Raw genomic sequence first — 19,342 nt, 5'->3', positions numbered from 1 at the left:
CTCTCTCTCTCTCTCTCTCTCTCTCTCTCTCTCTCTCTCTCTCTCTCTCTCTCTCTCTGTGTGTGTGTGTGTGTGTGTATGTGTTCCTGTATGTGTGTATCTGTCTGTTTGTCTCTATCTGTCCCTCTGTCTCCCTCTTTGCGTACGTGTGTGTGTGTGTGTGTGTGTGTGTGTGTGTTATGTAATGAGAGGCATGTATGAGCTCTGGAGGACATGGGATAGCCATGGGTGTCTTCCCTTGCTTTCTACTTGCTTTGAGACAGGGTCTCAAAAGACCCTATCTGCTGTTACATGTGCAGGCTGACTGGGCTGTGATCTCCCAAGCGTTCTCCTTCCCTTGTCTCCTATCTCACTGTAAGAGGGCTGGATTACAGAAGGCACATCCATCTTTCTGGTGGGTTGTGAGGGTTGGGACTCAGGTCCTCATGCTTGTTCAGCAAGCACTGTGCACACTGGGGTGTCTCACGGGATCCGTTTAGTTAATGTTTAGTTGCTCTTGTGATCTCAAGTCCAGTGACATTTCCTAAAAAAGGGTCTTTCCTAACCATCCCTTCAGGATCAGATCCAGAAAGAAACGCTTTTCTGTTTGTATTTAATATATTTACTTGTATTCATATATTGTATAAATATATTTATTATTGTATAAATGATTATATTTTTATATTGTGTTTATTCCTGGACTTAATTGATAGACCATCTCTTTATACCAGCTAATAGTGCCCTCCACAAGGGGAGTACACTAGGATAGTCACATTCTGTCTGCAGAGCTAAATAGCAGACAAAGCCTAAACTTTGTGGTCTGCAGTGATTAAATAATATAGAAAATAATAATGCAAAGATAATATGATAAAATGTTAGGTAGAAACATATAAGATTTCATATTTATGCTTACAGTGGATAATAAAATACATATTAAATATGTATCTATATATGTTTGTGAGGTCTCAGAACATAAGACACAAATCACTCTTCCAGGAGGATAGTCATGGACTTTTCTGTGAAATTTCATGAAATGTCTGCTTAATATGACAATACTTTACAGTTGAGCCTGAGCCAAGAACACCATGCCCCGCTTTGTTAAGTAGTCGCCTAGTTTGTGCTGATACAGCTGATGGAGATCTGTAATTTCTCTAGACAAAGGTATCACATGAGCTTTGCATTTGGAAAAATTGCCTTTTAAAAGATACTATTGATAAAGGCCACACAGCACCATCCAAACCTAAACCTTTAAATATAAATGAAAGCTTATAAATTGACATACTACTTTACCCAGTTTGTCAATGCAACCAAGCAACAACAACAAAAATACTATTTTTAATGAAATCTATTCTTTGCATGAGAAAACTATGCCATCTGAGAAATCCTCAGGGACACAGAGCTCTAAAATACTACACACAGTCATTTGCACATGACTCCTTCAAGTCTAGTCAAGGTTACCCTTTGCATGGCATTGGACACTTTTTGGAGGGGGGAAAAATAAAGTTCTAGGGTAGAAAACACCCAGGGGCATATTTATATGGTGTTGGAAAAAGAGCACTCAATCAGGAAATAAACAGTGGCACTTGCCAGAATATTTTACTTTTCCTTTCGGGCTAGAAATTATTATAAACTAATAAAATAACCATCTTTCCAAAAATGAAGTTGAATGTAGGCGTAACAATGATGCTACTAACTATTGTACTGCATAGTGGTGATATTTAGAAAAATGGAATCCGGTAGGGCTTGTTCCCAGGCAGCCACCGTGTTCCCGCTGCTCCTCAGCTCTGACCAGAACTCTGGCTAGATGTGCAGGCCCTGGCACCCACAAGATGCCAGCATCCACAAAGCTCGGCTGAACCCCAGACAATATCTGCCATCCTCACAGTACCTGGTAGAAATGAGACTTAAAGCTTAATGATTATCTAAATGATTTATATATTTAGAAATGCTCAATCAACAAGATGCCCACACAATTAGGGTTGTTACCCAATAGCTAACCTTTTGATGGAAGTTGCTACCCAGGACAGCTTTCGACCCATCAGTAGTTCTTCATGGCTGATAGACCTCTTCTTCTCCTTCCCTTTCTCTCTCCCCACCCCTTCCTCTTTTTCTCACCTCCCTTCCTCTCTTCTTCTCCCAGCCCCACTTCCTCTTCTACTACCTAATCACTGAGTCCACTGTGAATACAATGAAGCAGAATAAATATCCTGCTACAGTAGTGCATGTAAGTTATATCATGTTACAGTTGGGACATCCAATGAGTGTTAGCTGCTTCTCTCTACTGTTAACAGTTGGAGATTCTGAAAACCATCTGGACAGCCACTTGTTTTGTAATTTCAATGTAAATACTTTCATATTTCCTAGCAGTTTTACGTTTATCAAACCAAAAAAAAAAAAAAAAAAAAAAAAACCCAAAGACCTCTAACCTTCAGCTCTGTGGAAGCAGACGCAGACTTTGTGGCTTTGGTTAGGGCACGTAACTGCTGGTAGTCCACTAGCTTGTACCTGGACCTCCTCATCCCATCTTTCATATGGACTGCCAGGATATCTGTTTTTCATAAAGACAAAAAAAATGACAGGGAAATAGTGTCACATCATTCAAAATCAAAAGGAGAAAATGAGGTTATAGCACATTTTTTTATTTTTAAAAGCAAATAAAAGATGGTCACAACATTAGTGCTATACTTCATACCCTGTGTCTCGACCCTCTTAGACCATGGCTGCTGTGTCCTTGTCATCGCTTCCAAAGGGCAAGAGAAAGAACAATTCTGCATGAGCTAGAACATTGTCAATGCCAGAAATCACAATGCTATTCAATTTACTTGCATTTCAGACATTTTAAAAACTGTTAGGTATCAACCGGAAATATTTAAGCATAACCTAAATTCATCTATTAATCAAACTACATGAGGAGATACTGTAGCCATCAATAAATTTCTAACTCAAAAGCTAAATTTGAAAAAAGTTTTTTAAATTAACACTGAACATGTAACCACTCAAATAAGATTCTAACCGTGTAAAATATGTGTGTACTCTCCAGCCCTAGACATCTAATCTCCTAATTTAATAGATTAACCTTATTGATTAATCACAGGAAGAAGTCCACTGAAGCCACGGCTTAAATCACAATAACCTGAACAGTTCTAACAAAGACGAACATTTGCATCAATGTGAAATGCTAATATCTGCTATAAGAGAATCCAAATGTCATCAGAAAAAAAAACACATCAGAAGCAGGCAGCATTGTCCTGTCCACAGCTTGTGGCTAAAACAGATCCTGGGCAAGAGAACTGGCCAGTCATTCTGTGTAAGCAAAGCCAGTGTTCCTTATTAAGATTGTAGAAATCAGCATTGTAAGTTTGCATCATTTCAAAACTGCATAACATGCTATAAATCAAAAAGGACAGATGGAAGTAGGGAAAAAAAATACCTGAGCTGTCATTTCTCTGAATCATCATGAACGGCCAATCTCTTCTATTCATGCTTTCCGTATCTGTCAAGGAGCAAGGAGCAGTTTAAATTTTACAGACCTTAAATTTTTAATGTTTTTAAAGCTGCATTCACTTATTATTTTCAAAAGTGATAACCAGGAGTGGATATTATAACTCTATATTCCAGGGCATTTTTTTTCTATGCCACCGTGTGTGTGTGTGTGTGTGTGTGTGTGTGTGTGTACCCTAGTAAAGGTGCACATGTAGGGTTCGTGTGTATGTATGTGCACGGGCCATCCTGAGAGGTTAACCTCTGGTATTCTCTCTCAAGAGCCAACCTCCATGGGTTTTTTTTTTTTTTTTGAAACAGAGTCTCTCATGGGATCCGGAGCCCACTGTCACTGATCAGATTGTCTTTGCTCACTGTCTCAGAGGCCACTGATCAAATCATGTGATGAGGTCAAGCACACAGCATCATAGCAAGCCTTTATCCAGAGCTCAAGATCTAACTGGATCCTGGTACTTGTGCACTTTACTGACTAATCCCTCTCCCTGGTTCCTCTTCTCTGCCAGTCTTGTTCTCCGCCACTCCTCCTCTCTCTTTCCTGATTCTCCTTTATGTAATTGCCCCAACTGACAGTTGCTTGGTGAGTAGAAAGGGGCATAGGTCTTAAATTTCAGGGAGAAAAGAGACATATCAGTTGAAGTATTAATTCCCCACTCTTTACTCTGATACAGAGTTCCGTGAGTAACAGCTGACCGTGTGGGTGTACAGCCCTTTCCAGGAGTGACTTCCAGCTATGTGACTTTCCACTTCAGGAACTGAGTCTGTGAGCAGCCTCTGCTGTAATCTTCCTCACTGTGGGACTCAGCTGCAGAGTGCAGCCTTACCTAAAGGCACACTCTTCTGGGAACAGACAGCCCATGCCCACTGACTAAGCAACATAGGTTATAAAGCAAGCTTGTCCCAAGTCAAGATGTGCTCATGTGAAAACTATACTTTTCAGCTTTCTGCCATGTTGGTTTTTTACTTGTTCCATCCTAGCTGCTCATCCTTCCTGTCATAGGTGTGGATCCCTGATAAACACCACACACACACACACACACACATACACACACACACACACATACACACACATACACACACATACACACACATACACACACACACACATACACACACATACACACACACACACATACACACACACACATACACACACATACACACACACACACATACACACACACACACACATACACACACACACACACACACACACACACACACACACCTGGATCTGCCTCAGAACCTGCTCCCTGAGAACCCATCTGCAGCAGCACTGAAGTGAGCAGATGTCTCTCTTAGAAAACTCACCTCCACTGCAGACAGGTTAATTAAATGGGGTTGAGTTATAGCATCCTCATTTCATAAATTTTTGTTTCACATACAGTGGAGGAAACAACTCTCATCTACTGGTATTTACAGTAACCTAAATCTTAAAGGGAGGAGTAAATACCAAGGGTCCCATGACTTTTTGAAAACCCTTCAAAGATATCATGTGTAGATTGCCAACAGCTTTGGGAATAAGGTTATAAATGCCAGTGTGTAATTAGCTTGTGGGTCTTCAGAGACAAACATTCTGTTTTAAGGCTTTAATGACAATGGCACCCCTGCCTACAGCTGCTCTCTTACAATAAGTTTCTTCCAAAACTCACATCCTATCTGCCCATTTCCACTGTCATTCTAAGAGTCAAGCTTGAATGACATAGCCACACTTTTCCATCTGAATCAGAGGGGAGCTCTAGCTTCTCACATTATGTTCCTGTCTCTCCTGTGATACTGCCTATCTGTCCTCACATTTGCATAATTACCAGTTTGATGTTCATCTCCTTTGCTAGATATGTACTACATTATATTTCCACTCATAGTTTGTAATGGTTACTCTTCATTGGCTACTTGGTGGGATTTAGAATAACCTAGGAGAGACACCTCTGGACATATCTGTGAGAAAGTTGCCAAAGGAGTTATTGATGAGGGAAGATGTGGGTGGTACCATTGCATGGGCCAGAGTCCCACAGTGGAGAAAAAGGAAAAGACAAAGTGTGGGCTCTAGCAGTCATCTCTGTCTGCAGACACAAGGTGACCTGACACTGGTCTCATGTTCCCACTACCATGCCTCCCTTCCATGATGGACTATACCCCTCAAACTGGGAGCCAAAGCCAAACTCTTTAGTGGCTTTTGTGAAACATTTTTATCATGGCAACAAGAAAAGCCATGCATTCATAGCATCCTTGTTAATTTTATGTCAATTTGACACAAGCTGGAGTCATTTGGGAAGAGGAACCTTAGTTGAGAGATTGTGATTAGTTGTTGGTATGGGAGGGCCCAGCTCATTGTGGCTGGTGTCCACCCCTGGGCAGATAGCCCTGGGTGGTATAAGAAAGCAAGATGGGCAAGCCATGGAGATTAAGCCAGTAAACAGTGTTCCTCGATGACATCACTTCTTGCCTCCAGGTTCCTGCAGTGAGTTCTTGCCCCAGCTACCCCCAATGATACACCACAATCCCACAAGCTAGGTCAACCACTTCCTCCCTGAGTTGCTTTTGGTCATGCTGTTGATCACAGCAATAGAAACGTAGCCAGGAGCTATGTCTCCAGCACTTACACTAAATAGACTAAGTGGTCAACAAATTCTATTTGAGGACATGAATAAAATTTTTCTGGACGTCTTCTACTGCTTGGAAGAATGTTGACATCAATTTCTAAGTACACAGAAGCTCCTCTTTCCCAACCATTACTTTTGACTTCTTTTAATGAGCCTGGATAGCATAGCTTACAGACAGAAGTGGCAAACACAGATGCCTTTACCATTGGGTAAGTTAAATGAAAGAAGTGACAAGGGGCAAGACCAGAGGAGATGGAGGAAAATGGAAGAGACAGAGAAATACTGCTTTCTATTTTATACTGTAGGTACCAGACACATAAGGATGTCCCCTCAACAAACATACAAGAGGTTCTTAGCTCGGGCTTCCCGTACCTTGTCTATTGCTTTCACTGTTCCCACCCTAACTTCTCTGTGTTACATCTTTCTCTAGCTGGGAGACCTCACTGGGCCTCTGGTTCATAAGATTAGTTTTTTTCCTCAATGGACAGCTTCACATCTTTACATTTGGAATCATTTTTCTTGGCACTGAGATTCAAAGCTTCAGAAACTTAGCAAAATGCGTCTTCCCATTCCCCTTTCCACTACCTTGGTTTATGAGGGACATATTTTGTATAATCTCATCTCGGGCTCGCTGAGAAGAGCCATACAAACCATACAACACTCTTTACCATGTGTGTGTGGTTCAAATTTTATTCATTTTTACATTTATATATTTAATTACTTACGTGTGTGTGCACACATGCATTAGTGAACATGTGTGTGCCATGGTGCACATGTAGAGACCAGAGGATAATCTAAAGGCTTGTTTCTCTCCTTCCATCACTTAAGTTCCATGGAGTCACCAGACTTGGCAGCACTTAACCTGTTGAGCCATCTAACTAGCCCCAAGTATAAAAATCTCACCCTAAGATGGCCTCCAGAAATCAGTGTTGTCACCAAAAGCCAATTTGTCTTCATGAACTTGAAATCTAGCTTAGTTGACCCAGCTATATAGAAAACTCAGACTTACTTAAACTTACTTAAATTATTGACATAATTTCTATTTCCCCTTCAATACCATAGTACACTTCTAAGGAATCGTTAAATTTGAGCATCATAAAAAATGAATCCATTTGTAGTATTTCTCATGTCAAAGAACTAAATAGACAGTCAGATTCAGAACTTGGAAAATTTATAAACAATTGTCTTGGTCCAGTTTCTCCTTCTAGCCTTTGGGATGCCTAAGACACAGGAGGACCAAAAAGATCTGGCAACCAATGTCTAGCAGAGCTACTTCACCTAATAAAACATTCTGGAAATAAGGCTTAACTCATTATCAGTGTGGCAAACAAACCCAAGCTGAGATAAGATTGTTTGGTGGCAAGCCACCAAAATGATTTTGCCCTGTACACTGTGAACATCTACACAGTGTGCAAAGCTTGCAGCATATTTCATTGTAAAGGACTCCCCTAGCTCCATCAGGGTTTAACACAGTTCTTAAAATCTCAGAAGAACAGAACACATAGTTGCCAAGCATTTCGGATAAAGTATTGTTGAACTATGCTAAAAGCAACTCTTCCAGACTTATGAACAAATGTATGCCACCCAAGTCATTTACTATTCTGCTCACCAGTGAGAGGTCCAATCATTTCAATGTTTTAGGGTGAATATCTGCCTCTTGAACAGGGTCTCCCATGCTAAATCGTTAGAAGGACTTGGTTTTAGAAAGTATTCTGTGCATACATTATGTGACAGTTTAGAACGTGCTTGAATGCTGTCAAAATGTTAAGCCTTCTTTTTTTTTTATTTTATTTTTTTTTCATTTCTTTTTTTTTTTTTGAACATGAAATGCTTTTTTTTATAGCATGTTTTACAAGGGGAGGGGGTAAGAGGGTCCAGGTGGTGGAAAAGTACAAAATCTTCTTGGCCTGTGCCTTGAAACATGTCATGGTCTATACGGTACACTGCCTTGAATTATGATCTACCTGCAGTTCTTCAGAAGATATGGTACACTGCTTGAGTTATGGTCTCCCTGCTATTCTTAAGAAGACATGGTACTCTGCTTTGAGTCTATCTGCAGTTGCTAAGCAGGATCTTGCAGTTGCCAAGCTTCAGAGGACATTGTGCAGGTGGGGAAAGGTAGGGGGTAAGGGTAAGGGTGAGGGTCCTGGCTTCTGGCATCTCCCCCTTCTCTGTTTAGTTAGAGAAGGCGTCTTATGTTCAATCCCAACTATGTGAGTTTTGAATTTGGATGTCTAATTATGGGGGGTCTTAGACAAGTTCACAACCCCAAAACACTGATGTGAGACGAGTCACATCGATGGTCAAAGGCTTTAGGCTGTCGACGATGGGCAACGTCAAGGGACTCTGATGTGGGTGAAAGGAGGGTGAGAGCCCTGTCTTAGGCCATGTAGGCTGCACCCACTCCCAGCACCACGCACTCCTTTTCGGCTGCATTGGGTGGGCCCCTGGGAAGTGGACCTACAATAATCCCGTCATTGGACTAACTCACAGCCATCCTAGTCTCTTGTAAATGTTCAAGTTACCAACCATTTGTCAGTTTGGGGTGTAATATTGTCATAAAGGAAGGCTCCCCAATGTTAGCGGCCATATCAAGGGTGGCCTTGGTTTAGGAAAAAGCCAATTTTTGTTGTGGTGATCAAGAGGCCAAGCTCTCTAGCGAGATGTTAAGCCTTCTTGATAGATTTAATTACTGAAAACATTTAAAAACTAATGCATTTAGGAAAAATTTCATAGAGTATAGGATGAATACTTTTATACACAATGTAATGATAGTTTTTCAGTGGCAGAGATTTGAAAAGCATTTTAATGTAAAGCTCCAATATTACATATCTGGAAGAAAGGCAGGAATGGATGGGTGGGTGGGGGAGCACCCTCTTAGAGGCAAAGGGGAGGGGGTCGGGGGCTCGTAGAGGAGACCAGGAAGGGGGATAACATTTGAAATGTAAACAAATAAAATGATTAATAAAAAAGAGACAATTTAACAAAGACACATGGGCTTAACTAAGCCTCTACAAGGCAGACAAGGCAAGTCTCTAAAGACGAGGAAAATAAGTAGCAGGATTATAATTTATAAAAGGCAGTCAGCTTTTTCTGATGCTATTACAAGTTATTTTCACCTGTTTTCTGGCGGAAACTTTTAATATACCAAGGAACAAAAAGTTGTATTTAGACTTAAAAATTGGAAGATCTATAGCTAGTTCATTATTGCTGACCTCAATATTAACTGTATGGCTATATGGATTAATCAGTTACCCATGAGGATAAGTTTCCTAAGATAACAAGGATCTTACCAAACATCCTAAGATTGTTAACAGCACTCAATGGCTTTGATATGGTATCAAATTATCATCTGTTCCATAAAAATACTTTAAATGTTAGTTCAAATATTACGGCCAGACTCTAGCTTGAGTGGCCCTTTTTTCTTCAATATCCAAAATTCCTGTTTAAATTCTAGACAGAATGGTGCACGCTCATTCCATTTTAAAAACACTAGGCATTCTAGTTTGCAAAAATTTTTTGCCCTGGAAAAATTAATGGAGCCAAATGGGAAATGACTAGAACTAATAATGGTCAGACTGCTCAGCTGCATAACAAATACCATGGTGATAAATCCAAGTATAACGGGAACGATCTAACTCCAAAGAAAAAGCAAAGCAAAATAAGATGTCTAAGAATAAATGGTTTAAGCAACTTATGGGATCTGTTCTCTAAAAAGCTCCATAGTGCATGATGGGAAATAATGGAAGTTTGAGCAGAAAGGACTCAGTCAGCCATGTATCTAAGAGTGGCAGTCTCTGGAATGTAGGGTTGTAGTTAATTTTGACTTCATTTTTGCTGAAGTATAGCTTCTAAACCTTTATCACAAAAGGAAACACACCACATGAACACACACACACCACATGCACACACATACACTACATGAACACAAGTGTCTACACATGTGCGCACACACATGCACACATCACATGAACACACACACACAAACACACACACACGCACAAGAACTAAGGTTCTAGTGGTTATTTCACCATTTATAGGAAAAACTCTATCACAGTTTCTATTATAAAAAAAAACAAATTTTATAATACCAAGAATCTTTTAAGACATAAAACTGTAAATGTGTGAGAGAATAACTAACTATACTGAAACATAATTCAGCTATTTCTTATAATCTTTTCTACTAAAAGACAGGACATGCTAAAATATAGTTTGCTAATCTTACAACTAGAAAACTCTCAAAGTCAATTTTAATATTCTGTATTTACTTTTTCAATTATAAATGTATTGCCTAAAATAATGTCAAATTACATAGAAAATTACTTCTTAAAAATTGTCCAGCATGGGACTGGAGAGATGTCTCAGTGGTTAAGAGCACTGACTGTTTTACCAGAGGTCCTGAGTTCAATTCCCAGCAACCGTTTGGTGGCTCACAACCATCTATAAAGGGATCTGACACCCTCTTCTGATGTGTCTGAAGACAGCAACAGTGTACTTACATACATAAAATAAGTAAACCTTTCAAAAAAATTGTCCAGCTCTATTCAGTCCTGATACATAATTACATTTTGCCTTAGAAATTATTTTCTTTTTTAATAGGTCACTTTATTTATTTACATTTCAAATATTCCCCTTTCCGGTCTCCCCTCCAAAAAAACCCCTATCCCATCTCCCCTCCCCCTGCTTCTATGAGAGCGCTCATGTATCCACCCACTCCTGCCTCACTGACCTACCAGTCCCCCACCCTGGGGCACCTAACCTCCACAGGACCAAGGGCTTCTCCTCCCATTGATGCCAGATAATGCCATCCTCAGCCAAGTAAGCAGCTGGAGCCATGGGTCCCTATATGTGTACTCTTTGGTTGGTGGTTTAGTCCCTGTGAGCTTTGGAGGAATCTGGTTGGTTGATATTGCCGTTCTTCCTATGGGGTTGCAAATCCCTTCAGCTCCTTCAGTCCTTCCCCTAAATCCTCCACTAGGGTCCCTGTACTGAGTCTGATGGTTAGCTGCAAGCATTCTCATCTGTATTGGTTAGGCTTTGGCAGAGCCTCTCAGGGCACAGCCGTACCAGGCTCCTTTCAGCAAGCACTTCTTGGCATCAGCAATAGTGTCTGGGTTTGGTGTCTGCAGATAGGATGGACACCTAGGTGGGGCAGTCTCTGGGTGGCCTTTCCTTCAGTCTCTGCTCCACTCTTTGTTCCTGCATCTCCTTTAGTCAGGAGCAGTTCTGGGTAAATAATTTTGAGATGGGTTCATGGTGCCATCCTTCAACCAGGGGCCATGCCTAACCATTAGATATGGTCTCTATAGGTTCTCTCTCCCCTTTGTTGGGTATTCCAGCTAATGTCATTCCCAATGGGTCCTGGGAGCCTCTTGCATTTCTGGTATCTGGGACTTTCTAGTGGCTACCCCCAGTTCTCCATCCCCCACTGCTACATACATCCGTTCAATTTCCTGACCCTCTGTACTTCTTCCCCCCCACCCCAGTCTCCTCCCATACCTGATTCTACCCCCCTCTCCCTCTCCCTCTACCTCCTGTGATTATTTTGTTCCCCTTCTAAGTAGAACTGAGTATCTACACTTTGGTCTTCTTTCTCCTTGAGCTTCATGTGGTCTGTGAGTTATATCATGGGTATTGGCAGTTTTTTGCCTAATATCCAATTATCAGTGAATATATACCATGTGTGTTCTTTTGTTACTGGTTTACCTCACTCAGGATGATATTTTCTAGTTCCATCCATTTGCCTGTGAATTTCATGAAGTCGTTGGTTTTAATAGCTGAGTAGTACTCCGTTCTGTAAATGTATCACATTTTCTGTATCCATTCCTCTGTTGAGGGGCATCTGGGTTGTTTCCAGCTTCTGGCTATTATAAATAAGGCTGCTATGAACATAGTCAAGCATGTATCCTTGTTATGGGTTAGAGCATCTTTTGGGTATATGCCCAGGAGTGGTATAGCTGGGTCCTCAGGTAGTACTATGTCCAATTTTCTGAGGAACTACCAGACTGATTTCCAGAAAGGTCATACCAGCTTGCAATCCCACCAGCAATAGTGGAGTGTTCCTCTTTCTCTGCACTATTGCCAGCATCTGCTTTCACCTGAGTTTTGGATCTTGGCTATTTTGACTGGTATGAGGTGGAATCTCATGGTTGTTTGTATTTCTCTGATAACTAAGGATGTTGAACATTTCTTTAAGTGCTTCTCAGGCATTCCTCAGGTGAGAATTCTTTGTTTAGCTCTGTAACCCATTTTTAATAGGGTTATTTTGTTCTCTGGAGTCTAACTTCTTGACTTCTTTCTATATATTGGATATTAGCCCTCTATCAGATATAGGGTTGGTAAAGATCTTTTCCCAGCCTGTAGTTTGCAATTTTGTCCTATTGATAGTGTCCTTTGCCTTACAGAAGCTTTTCAATTTTATGAGGTCCCATTTGCCTATAGTTGATTTTAGAGCCTGAACCATTGATGTTCTGTTCAGGAAAATTTCCCCTGTGCCAATTTGTTTGAGGCTCTTTCCCAGGGAAACAACATCCTTCACAATAGTCACAAATTATATAAAATATCTTGGTGTGACTCTAACCAAGCAAGTGAAAGATCTATATGACAAGAACTTCAAGTCTCTGAAGAAATAAATTGAAGAAGACCTCAGAAGATGGAAAGATCTCTCATGCTCATGGATTGGCAGGATTAACATAGAAAAAATGGCCATCTTTCTAAAACAGTCTTCAGATTCAATGCAATCCCCATCAAAATTCCAACTCAATTCTTCACAGAGATTGAAAGAGCAATTCTCAAATTCATCTAGAATAACAAAAATTCCAGGATATCAAAAACTATTCTCAACAATAAGAGAACTTCTTAGGGGAATCACCATTCCTGACCTCAAGCTATACTACAGAGCAATAGTGATTAAAAACTGCATAGTATTGGTACAATGACAGGCAGGTAGATCAATGGAATAGAATTCAAGACTCAGAATTAAACCCACACACTTAGAGTCACCTGATCTTTGACAAAAAAAAAAAAAAACCCAAAACCATTCAGTGAAAAAAAGACAGCATATTCAACAAATGGTGCTGGCTCAAGTGGCTGTCTGCATGTAGAAGAATGCAAATTGATCCACTCTTATCTCCTTGTACAAAGCTCAAGTCCAAGTGGATCAAGGACCTCCACATAAAACCAGATACACTGAGACTAATAGAAAAGAAAGTAGGAAAGAGCCTCGAACTCATTGGCACTGGGAAAAATTTCCTAAACAGAAATTATTTTCAACATATTTCTATGCACAGACAAGTACTAGTGTGATCTGTATACAAATACAATAATGTCATATGCACTTGTATACATTGGTTTTTATTTAAGGATATAACTTGGCCACTTTTTTACTTTGCGCCTGTACATAAATCTATATGGACCTTAATAGCCATAAAATGAATATATTCATTAATATACTGAAAATAAGCAATGTACCCTGAGATAAACACTCATATTTTAAAGCATTGATTTAGTTATTTTCTATGTGGGAGAGGTGGGTGTGGGTTGTACATGCTGTGATCTTGTATGTGTGGAGGTCAGAGAACAGTGTACAGGAGTCACGTTGTTCTTCCACTATGTGGGTACCAGAGAATAGACTCATGCCATCAAGCTTGCAAGGGACTGACTGTCTGTCCACTGAGTCATCTTGTTGGCACAAGAAAGACATTTCTCTAGAAAAAAAATCAATCTGCCCTTTCACTGCAAAACAAAATCAATAATCAGACAAGAGATCTATAAAAATCTCTGCCCCTCTCATAATTCATAAACATTGGCTTATGAATCAAATTCCATAAATAGTCAACCTTTTAGAAATGCCTAGGGTTTTTATGTCTGCGATAGTTCAGAGAGACTAAACCAACCTTGCTTTTTAAACAAATAATTCAAATGCAAACCTACTTCTCCCAGTGCTTTTCTAGGTTGGAGAAGAGATTTGGGGAGAGAGGGAAGGAGGTGGGGGGGCAGCCTCTATGAATTTCTAGAATTCCACAGAAAAGGGTGAGAGCAAACAAAATGGGCCTCCAGCTTGTCCACTCTTTATAACTCTCAAGGCTGTAGTAATAACCTAATAGGCCAAGATAAAAGGAACACTCCACTCTCTTAAGGTGATATGCTCTACATTGTAAGAAGAGAGAGAATGGGTGGATTACACAGCTTGTGCCAATAAGGTTAGACATTCTGACAAGAAACCATGATGAGTTAAGGTCAGAACTAGGTTAGGGTTCTCCGTTTTGTCAAATCAGCTTGAAGAAAGTGACTATTACTAAGAAAATAAAATTTCAAGTCACAATGGTGGTGAGTATAATTCCAGCCCTCACAAGGCTGAGGCAGGAGGATGATACAATCAAAGCCTGCCTGAGCTGTATAGTTAGAGCACACAAAATAAAAATTAAAAAAAATAGAATAAAATTTTATTCCTAATTTCCCCCTGAATGTGGGACTGGTGGAAAGGGGGCGACTGTGTGACACTGCTGGTTATGGAGACTCCTTATTTCCCCTTCTTCCTTGCCTGTCACTTGGACATCCTCACTCTTGGCAATTTGTTAATCGTCTGGTGCCATCTGGAAATTGGCTTTCCGAAGCACCAGGATCTGGAGTCTACTTGTCCCTTCTTGATTCCTTTCAGTATTCCTTGATTCCCTGATTCCTGGCATATGGGTCACATGACTCACTGCTCTGGTCTTCCAGATAGATCTCTGCAATGTCCCTTCATCCATTCTCTTGGCAGCAGCTTTCATCACACAACTGTGTCAGTGAGTACTGCCTCAAAAATCCAAACAGACCAGAAATCCATCACCGAGCAAGTGGCTTCTTGTTACTTTCCAGGACAGAGTGTAAATTCAGCATAGGTGACGGGCATCTAGTCCCTTGGCTATCCTTTACCCCAAACCATCTGAAGATCCTCAAATACACAATGCTATTAAATAATAATGGTGCCCAGGTGATGTCCACACAGGACCTAGCCCTCAGAACCTATGCAGTGTCATACGGCATGGCAAAAGGGAAAGGAAGGTAGCCCAGGGCAGTTAGGATGCTGGTTTGCTCAGGTGCCACTGAAGTCACTGTGCCTTTATAAGAGAGAAGGCCATGCATCATAGTCAGAAAAGGACACCTGACAGCAGAAGCATGGGTCAGATAGAAGGGTGATGTCACACACAGGGTATTGAAGACAGGGAGGTGAAGCTAAAGAGTGCAGGTAACCTAGAGGCTGCAAAGGCTAATGAATTCTCAGCTAGAGACTCCACAGCCTTCCTGATAACTTTATGTTGCCCGCTGAGACGCTTTGTGGAGACCTGCCCAGCAGAGTGCTGTGGTAATAGTCTGTGTCATTTAAGTCACTAGCTCTCTGGGAATATTTTTCTCCACAACAGGAATCTGATCATTCATTTGAGCCTCCCAACCTTTGTGCACACACATACTACTCGATGACCTTTGGAACACCGTTCCCTAAGCTACCTCTCTGGCCTGTACTTCTTGGCCTCATCTCAAGCTTGCTACTGGGGCCTCTTCTAGTTCAGACAGATGACTCCCCCCAGAACCCCTGTCCTATGGTGGTACCTGCGTATACCCTTATTGTTGCTCTTATTTGTGAATTGACTCCAATGTTCACTGAACATCTACCATAGACTAAATTAGAGGGTAGAGAATGTATTCATGCCCCTGTAGAGACTCCTTTATTCATTGTTTCATTTAAAACACCCCCGTCAACTCCTAATCATTCCTTTAAGTTTCTACTTGTCAAAGCCTAAGACCTGGTCATCTGTCAGCCATTTCTGAACTGTCCAGATAACTTCCTAGAGAATCATCACACACACACACACACACACACACACATACACACACACTTATATATGTATATATGCATGTGCACATATATGTATATATATACACACATATATATATTTATACACATGCATATATATACATACATACACATATAGAAAGTGTATGGGTGTTTTGCCTGCGTATGTCTGTGTACTACATATGTGCCTGGTGCCTGTGAAGGCCAGGAGGGGACATCAGATCACCTGAAACAGGAATTACAGATGGTTATAAGCCACATGTGGGTGCTGAGAATGTGACCTGGGTACTCTGGAAGAATAGCCAGTGTTTGTAACCACTGAACTTTCCATCCAGTCCCTTCCTGGAGAATCATGACCCTACTACGTTCCAATAACAGTGTGACAGCCTGCCCGAGACTTCGAGTTAACCTTACTTTTAATTTTACATGGTCATACAATTTTATAGCGAATTGGTATGATTTGAAAGAGAAATTGCTTCAGACACCTTCTTTAACCAAATGATTAAAAACCCTGTCCTTTTTTGTGTGTGATTAGTTGTCACAAATTCATCGCTTTTTCTTTTGATTACAAGCTTGTTCATTAAAAGAAAACTGTGCAAGCCAAGGCCAACACAAGGTTATGAAGTTCAATAATTAAATGGAATTTTGATGTGTTTTTTCCTATTACTGCTGAGAAATGTTACCAACTGAAGTTTGATACTGGCAGAGAGGGCATTGTGCTAATACCCACTCTCCACTTTCATCCTCCTAACAGATTCCAGTTTTGTTCAAGGCTAGAGCATTATCCTTTTGAGGCTGTATGTGATCATGCAGTAGAGGTCCAGCCAATGAGATGTGAGAAATCAGAGGCCAGATTTGCTTTCTCTTGCAGGTACACACACACACACACACACACACACACACACACACACACACACACACCCCTCCTTCCCTGCCCTTCTACTCCTCCTGCCTAAAATGCAGGTACAGAGAGACTACCATAGAGGGACCCTTTGCATGGAAGATACACACAAAGAACTGCAGAAAAGTCAGCTGAGCAGAAGCGGGACCAGTGACATCAAGATTCCACTGTCCTTACCCTGCGCTGCTCCCTCTGGACATGGTATTATGAGAAAAATAAATCCCCAAGTTTCTGCTGTTGGGTTCTGTAATTTCCAACCACACAAAATTCTCAACTGCTGAAATACCGGGACAATATAAAGCACCCTCCACAGCAAAGAGCCTTCAGGGTCTTTCCATATAAAGCAGCATTTAAGCTTGTAGAGAATTACACTACAATACAGATACATTGGAAAATATCACTGGCATTGCTCTTCAATAGCACAAGAGGTTTGCATCTGGCAAAATCCTCCATTTAAAAGCCTCAGTCGAGTGGACTGTTCAGTTTAAACCTAGCTGGAGGAAAGTACGTGAAAAGGTGTGTGGGTGTTTCTGGAAGAAGAAAGAAAACAAGATATTCCACAACTTGATTAAAGTACTAAATGGCGACGCAGAAAAAGGCATAGGCAAAAGAAGGCGTCTGAGGGTTTGTAATCTTCTAGAATGAATAGTTTTTCCACAAAGGATCAGTTATACAGGAAGCAATTTTCTTATAAAATATTATATAAAGGTTGTTTTTTTAAAAAAAAACTTTAACAAAAAGTAGCAAGCTATTACGCTTTAGAAACAAAGACCATAAAACTGCTCCCGGGCAGCGCCGCAATACGGGAGATGCTGATACATCGTGAATGAATGGAACAGTTATAATAGGTAAGAAATATTTGTTCGAGTTGTGTTCCTGCCAGTTGAGATTTGAAAAGATTCATATGCTAATAAAAGTAAAGAAAAACTGATCCCAATTAAAGATGTTTAGATGGTGTTTGGAGAGAGAAAGGGTGACAGGAAAGCAAAGAAGAAACACAGAAAATCACTTCCTGTTTCCTTTTCGCCAGGCACCTAGAGTTTGGGTAATTTAAAAAAAAAAAGTCTCTTCCCTCTCTGAAGGCAAATTTACAGTTCGGAGGAGGCAGGGTCGGGTAACTTGAGGTTTTCATCTGTCTTTCAGTCTTAGTTAGTTGTCTACTTGGCTAGTTGTCTTCAGGGAGGCACATACCGTGTACGCCACTCTGATCATTACGAATGAGCGATGTGTGGTAGAGTAGCCCTGTACCTTGGGGATATTTGAGGTAAGGGGTGCTGAGAGACATGAAGTAGTTAGGGGAGGCCTGGCTCCACCCCTTCCCAAGGTGGTTTCAACCAAGCCCTGATAAAAGTGGCAAAGCTTCAGTTATCTCTGACTTCACAACCTCTTGTGAAAGAACCGCATCGCCATCATCCAAACAATGATTTCAGATTTGTTTTGTGAAAAATCTAAGTGTTATTAAAACTAGAGAAAGGAGAGGGAAAAAAATGATTCTATCTTCTAGATTTTTTGCCTGTGAAGTAGGAATGAAGGGAGAGGAGACCAGACATCATGCACCTCAAGTACAGTGAGGACTTTGGTTTGGTACATGGGATGTTCTGCCTTAATTTAAATGTGCCACCAGAGGCTGGAGAGATGGCTCAGTGGGTAAGGGCGGTTGTTCTTGGAGAGTTTTGTTTCCGGCACACACAAATCAGCTCACGGTGATCTACAGCTCTAGTCAGGTGGTCTGACACACTTTTCTGGCCTCCAAGAGTACAGAATACTTATTTCATGTAAACACATACATGCAGCCAAAATACACACACACATGCATATATACATGTATATATTCATATCATTTACATATATATAATAAAAATGATTCTATAAGAAAAGTACCATCAAAATATGTTGGTTCAAGATAGGAATGGTGACACATCTTTTATCCCAGGACTCAGGAGGCAGATTGCAGGAGGGTCCCTGTGAGTTTGAGGACAGGAATAGCAATATACTGAGACCTTGCCTTTAAAGACATAAAAAATAAAAGCAACCTACAATATGGTCGATAATATGAAATACTAACACAACTACCATTTACTTATAGCAATCAATGACAGATAAATTAAAATGATGAACTGCAATATGCCCAATCAAATAACAAAGATCAGCATGGTGGTGTATGCCTCTAAGCTTGAGACAGGAGGACTGGGAATCCCAGGCCAGAACTACATACACAGAGTGAGGTATGGGGTGAGGGGCAGCCCATGCTTGCCTAAGGCCAGGGATGTATCTCAGTTGGTAGAGTGCTTGTCTAGCATGCAGAAAGCCCTGAATTCAATCCCTGACACAACATGAAATCAGGTCAGGTATGGTTTGAATTATTCCAGCATTGGGAAGGCAGGAGGATCTTTCTCAGCTTCACAATGAATTCAAGGTCAGCCAGGGATACATGAGATAAGATCCAGTCTCTCTCCCTCTCTCTCTCTCTCTCTCTCTCTCTCTCTCTCTCTCTCTCTCTCTCTCTCTCTCTCTCTCTCTGTCTCC

At 40.8% G+C, this 19,342-nt stretch overlaps 1 protein-coding gene across 4 annotated transcripts in view; it reads right to left on the bottom strand.

Annotated features, from left to right (window-relative positions):
• Positions 1-19,342, bottom strand: part of Ccdc148 (coiled-coil domain containing 148) — a 255,563-nt gene that overhangs the window by 171,024 nt on the left and 65,197 nt on the right. For 2 of the 4 annotated variants that reach the window (XM_028769251.1, XM_028769248.1), the window contains exons 2-3: positions 3,410-3,472; positions 2,406-2,527 (exon numbers count right to left, since the gene is read on the bottom strand). Coding sequence is in view for 2 of the 4 variants with exons in the window: in XM_028769248.1 (XP_028625081.1) it covers positions 2,406-2,527; positions 3,410-3,461 (174 nt within the window). In the remaining 2 variants the exon portion in view is untranslated. The remainder of the gene's footprint in view (positions 1-2,405; positions 2,528-3,409; positions 3,473-19,342) is intronic. The other 2 variants (XM_028769250.1, XM_028769249.1) reach the window with 1 other exon arrangement.

The sequence above is a fragment of the Grammomys surdaster genome, unplaced genomic scaffold (assembly GCF_004785775.1).
Source record: "Grammomys surdaster isolate TR1022 unplaced genomic scaffold, NIH_TR_1.0 191, whole genome shotgun sequence".
Lineage (NCBI taxonomy): Eukaryota > Metazoa > Chordata > Mammalia > Rodentia > Muridae > Grammomys > Grammomys surdaster.
Note: the sequence above shows the minus strand (reverse complement) of the source record. Positions and strands in the feature narration are given on the sequence as shown.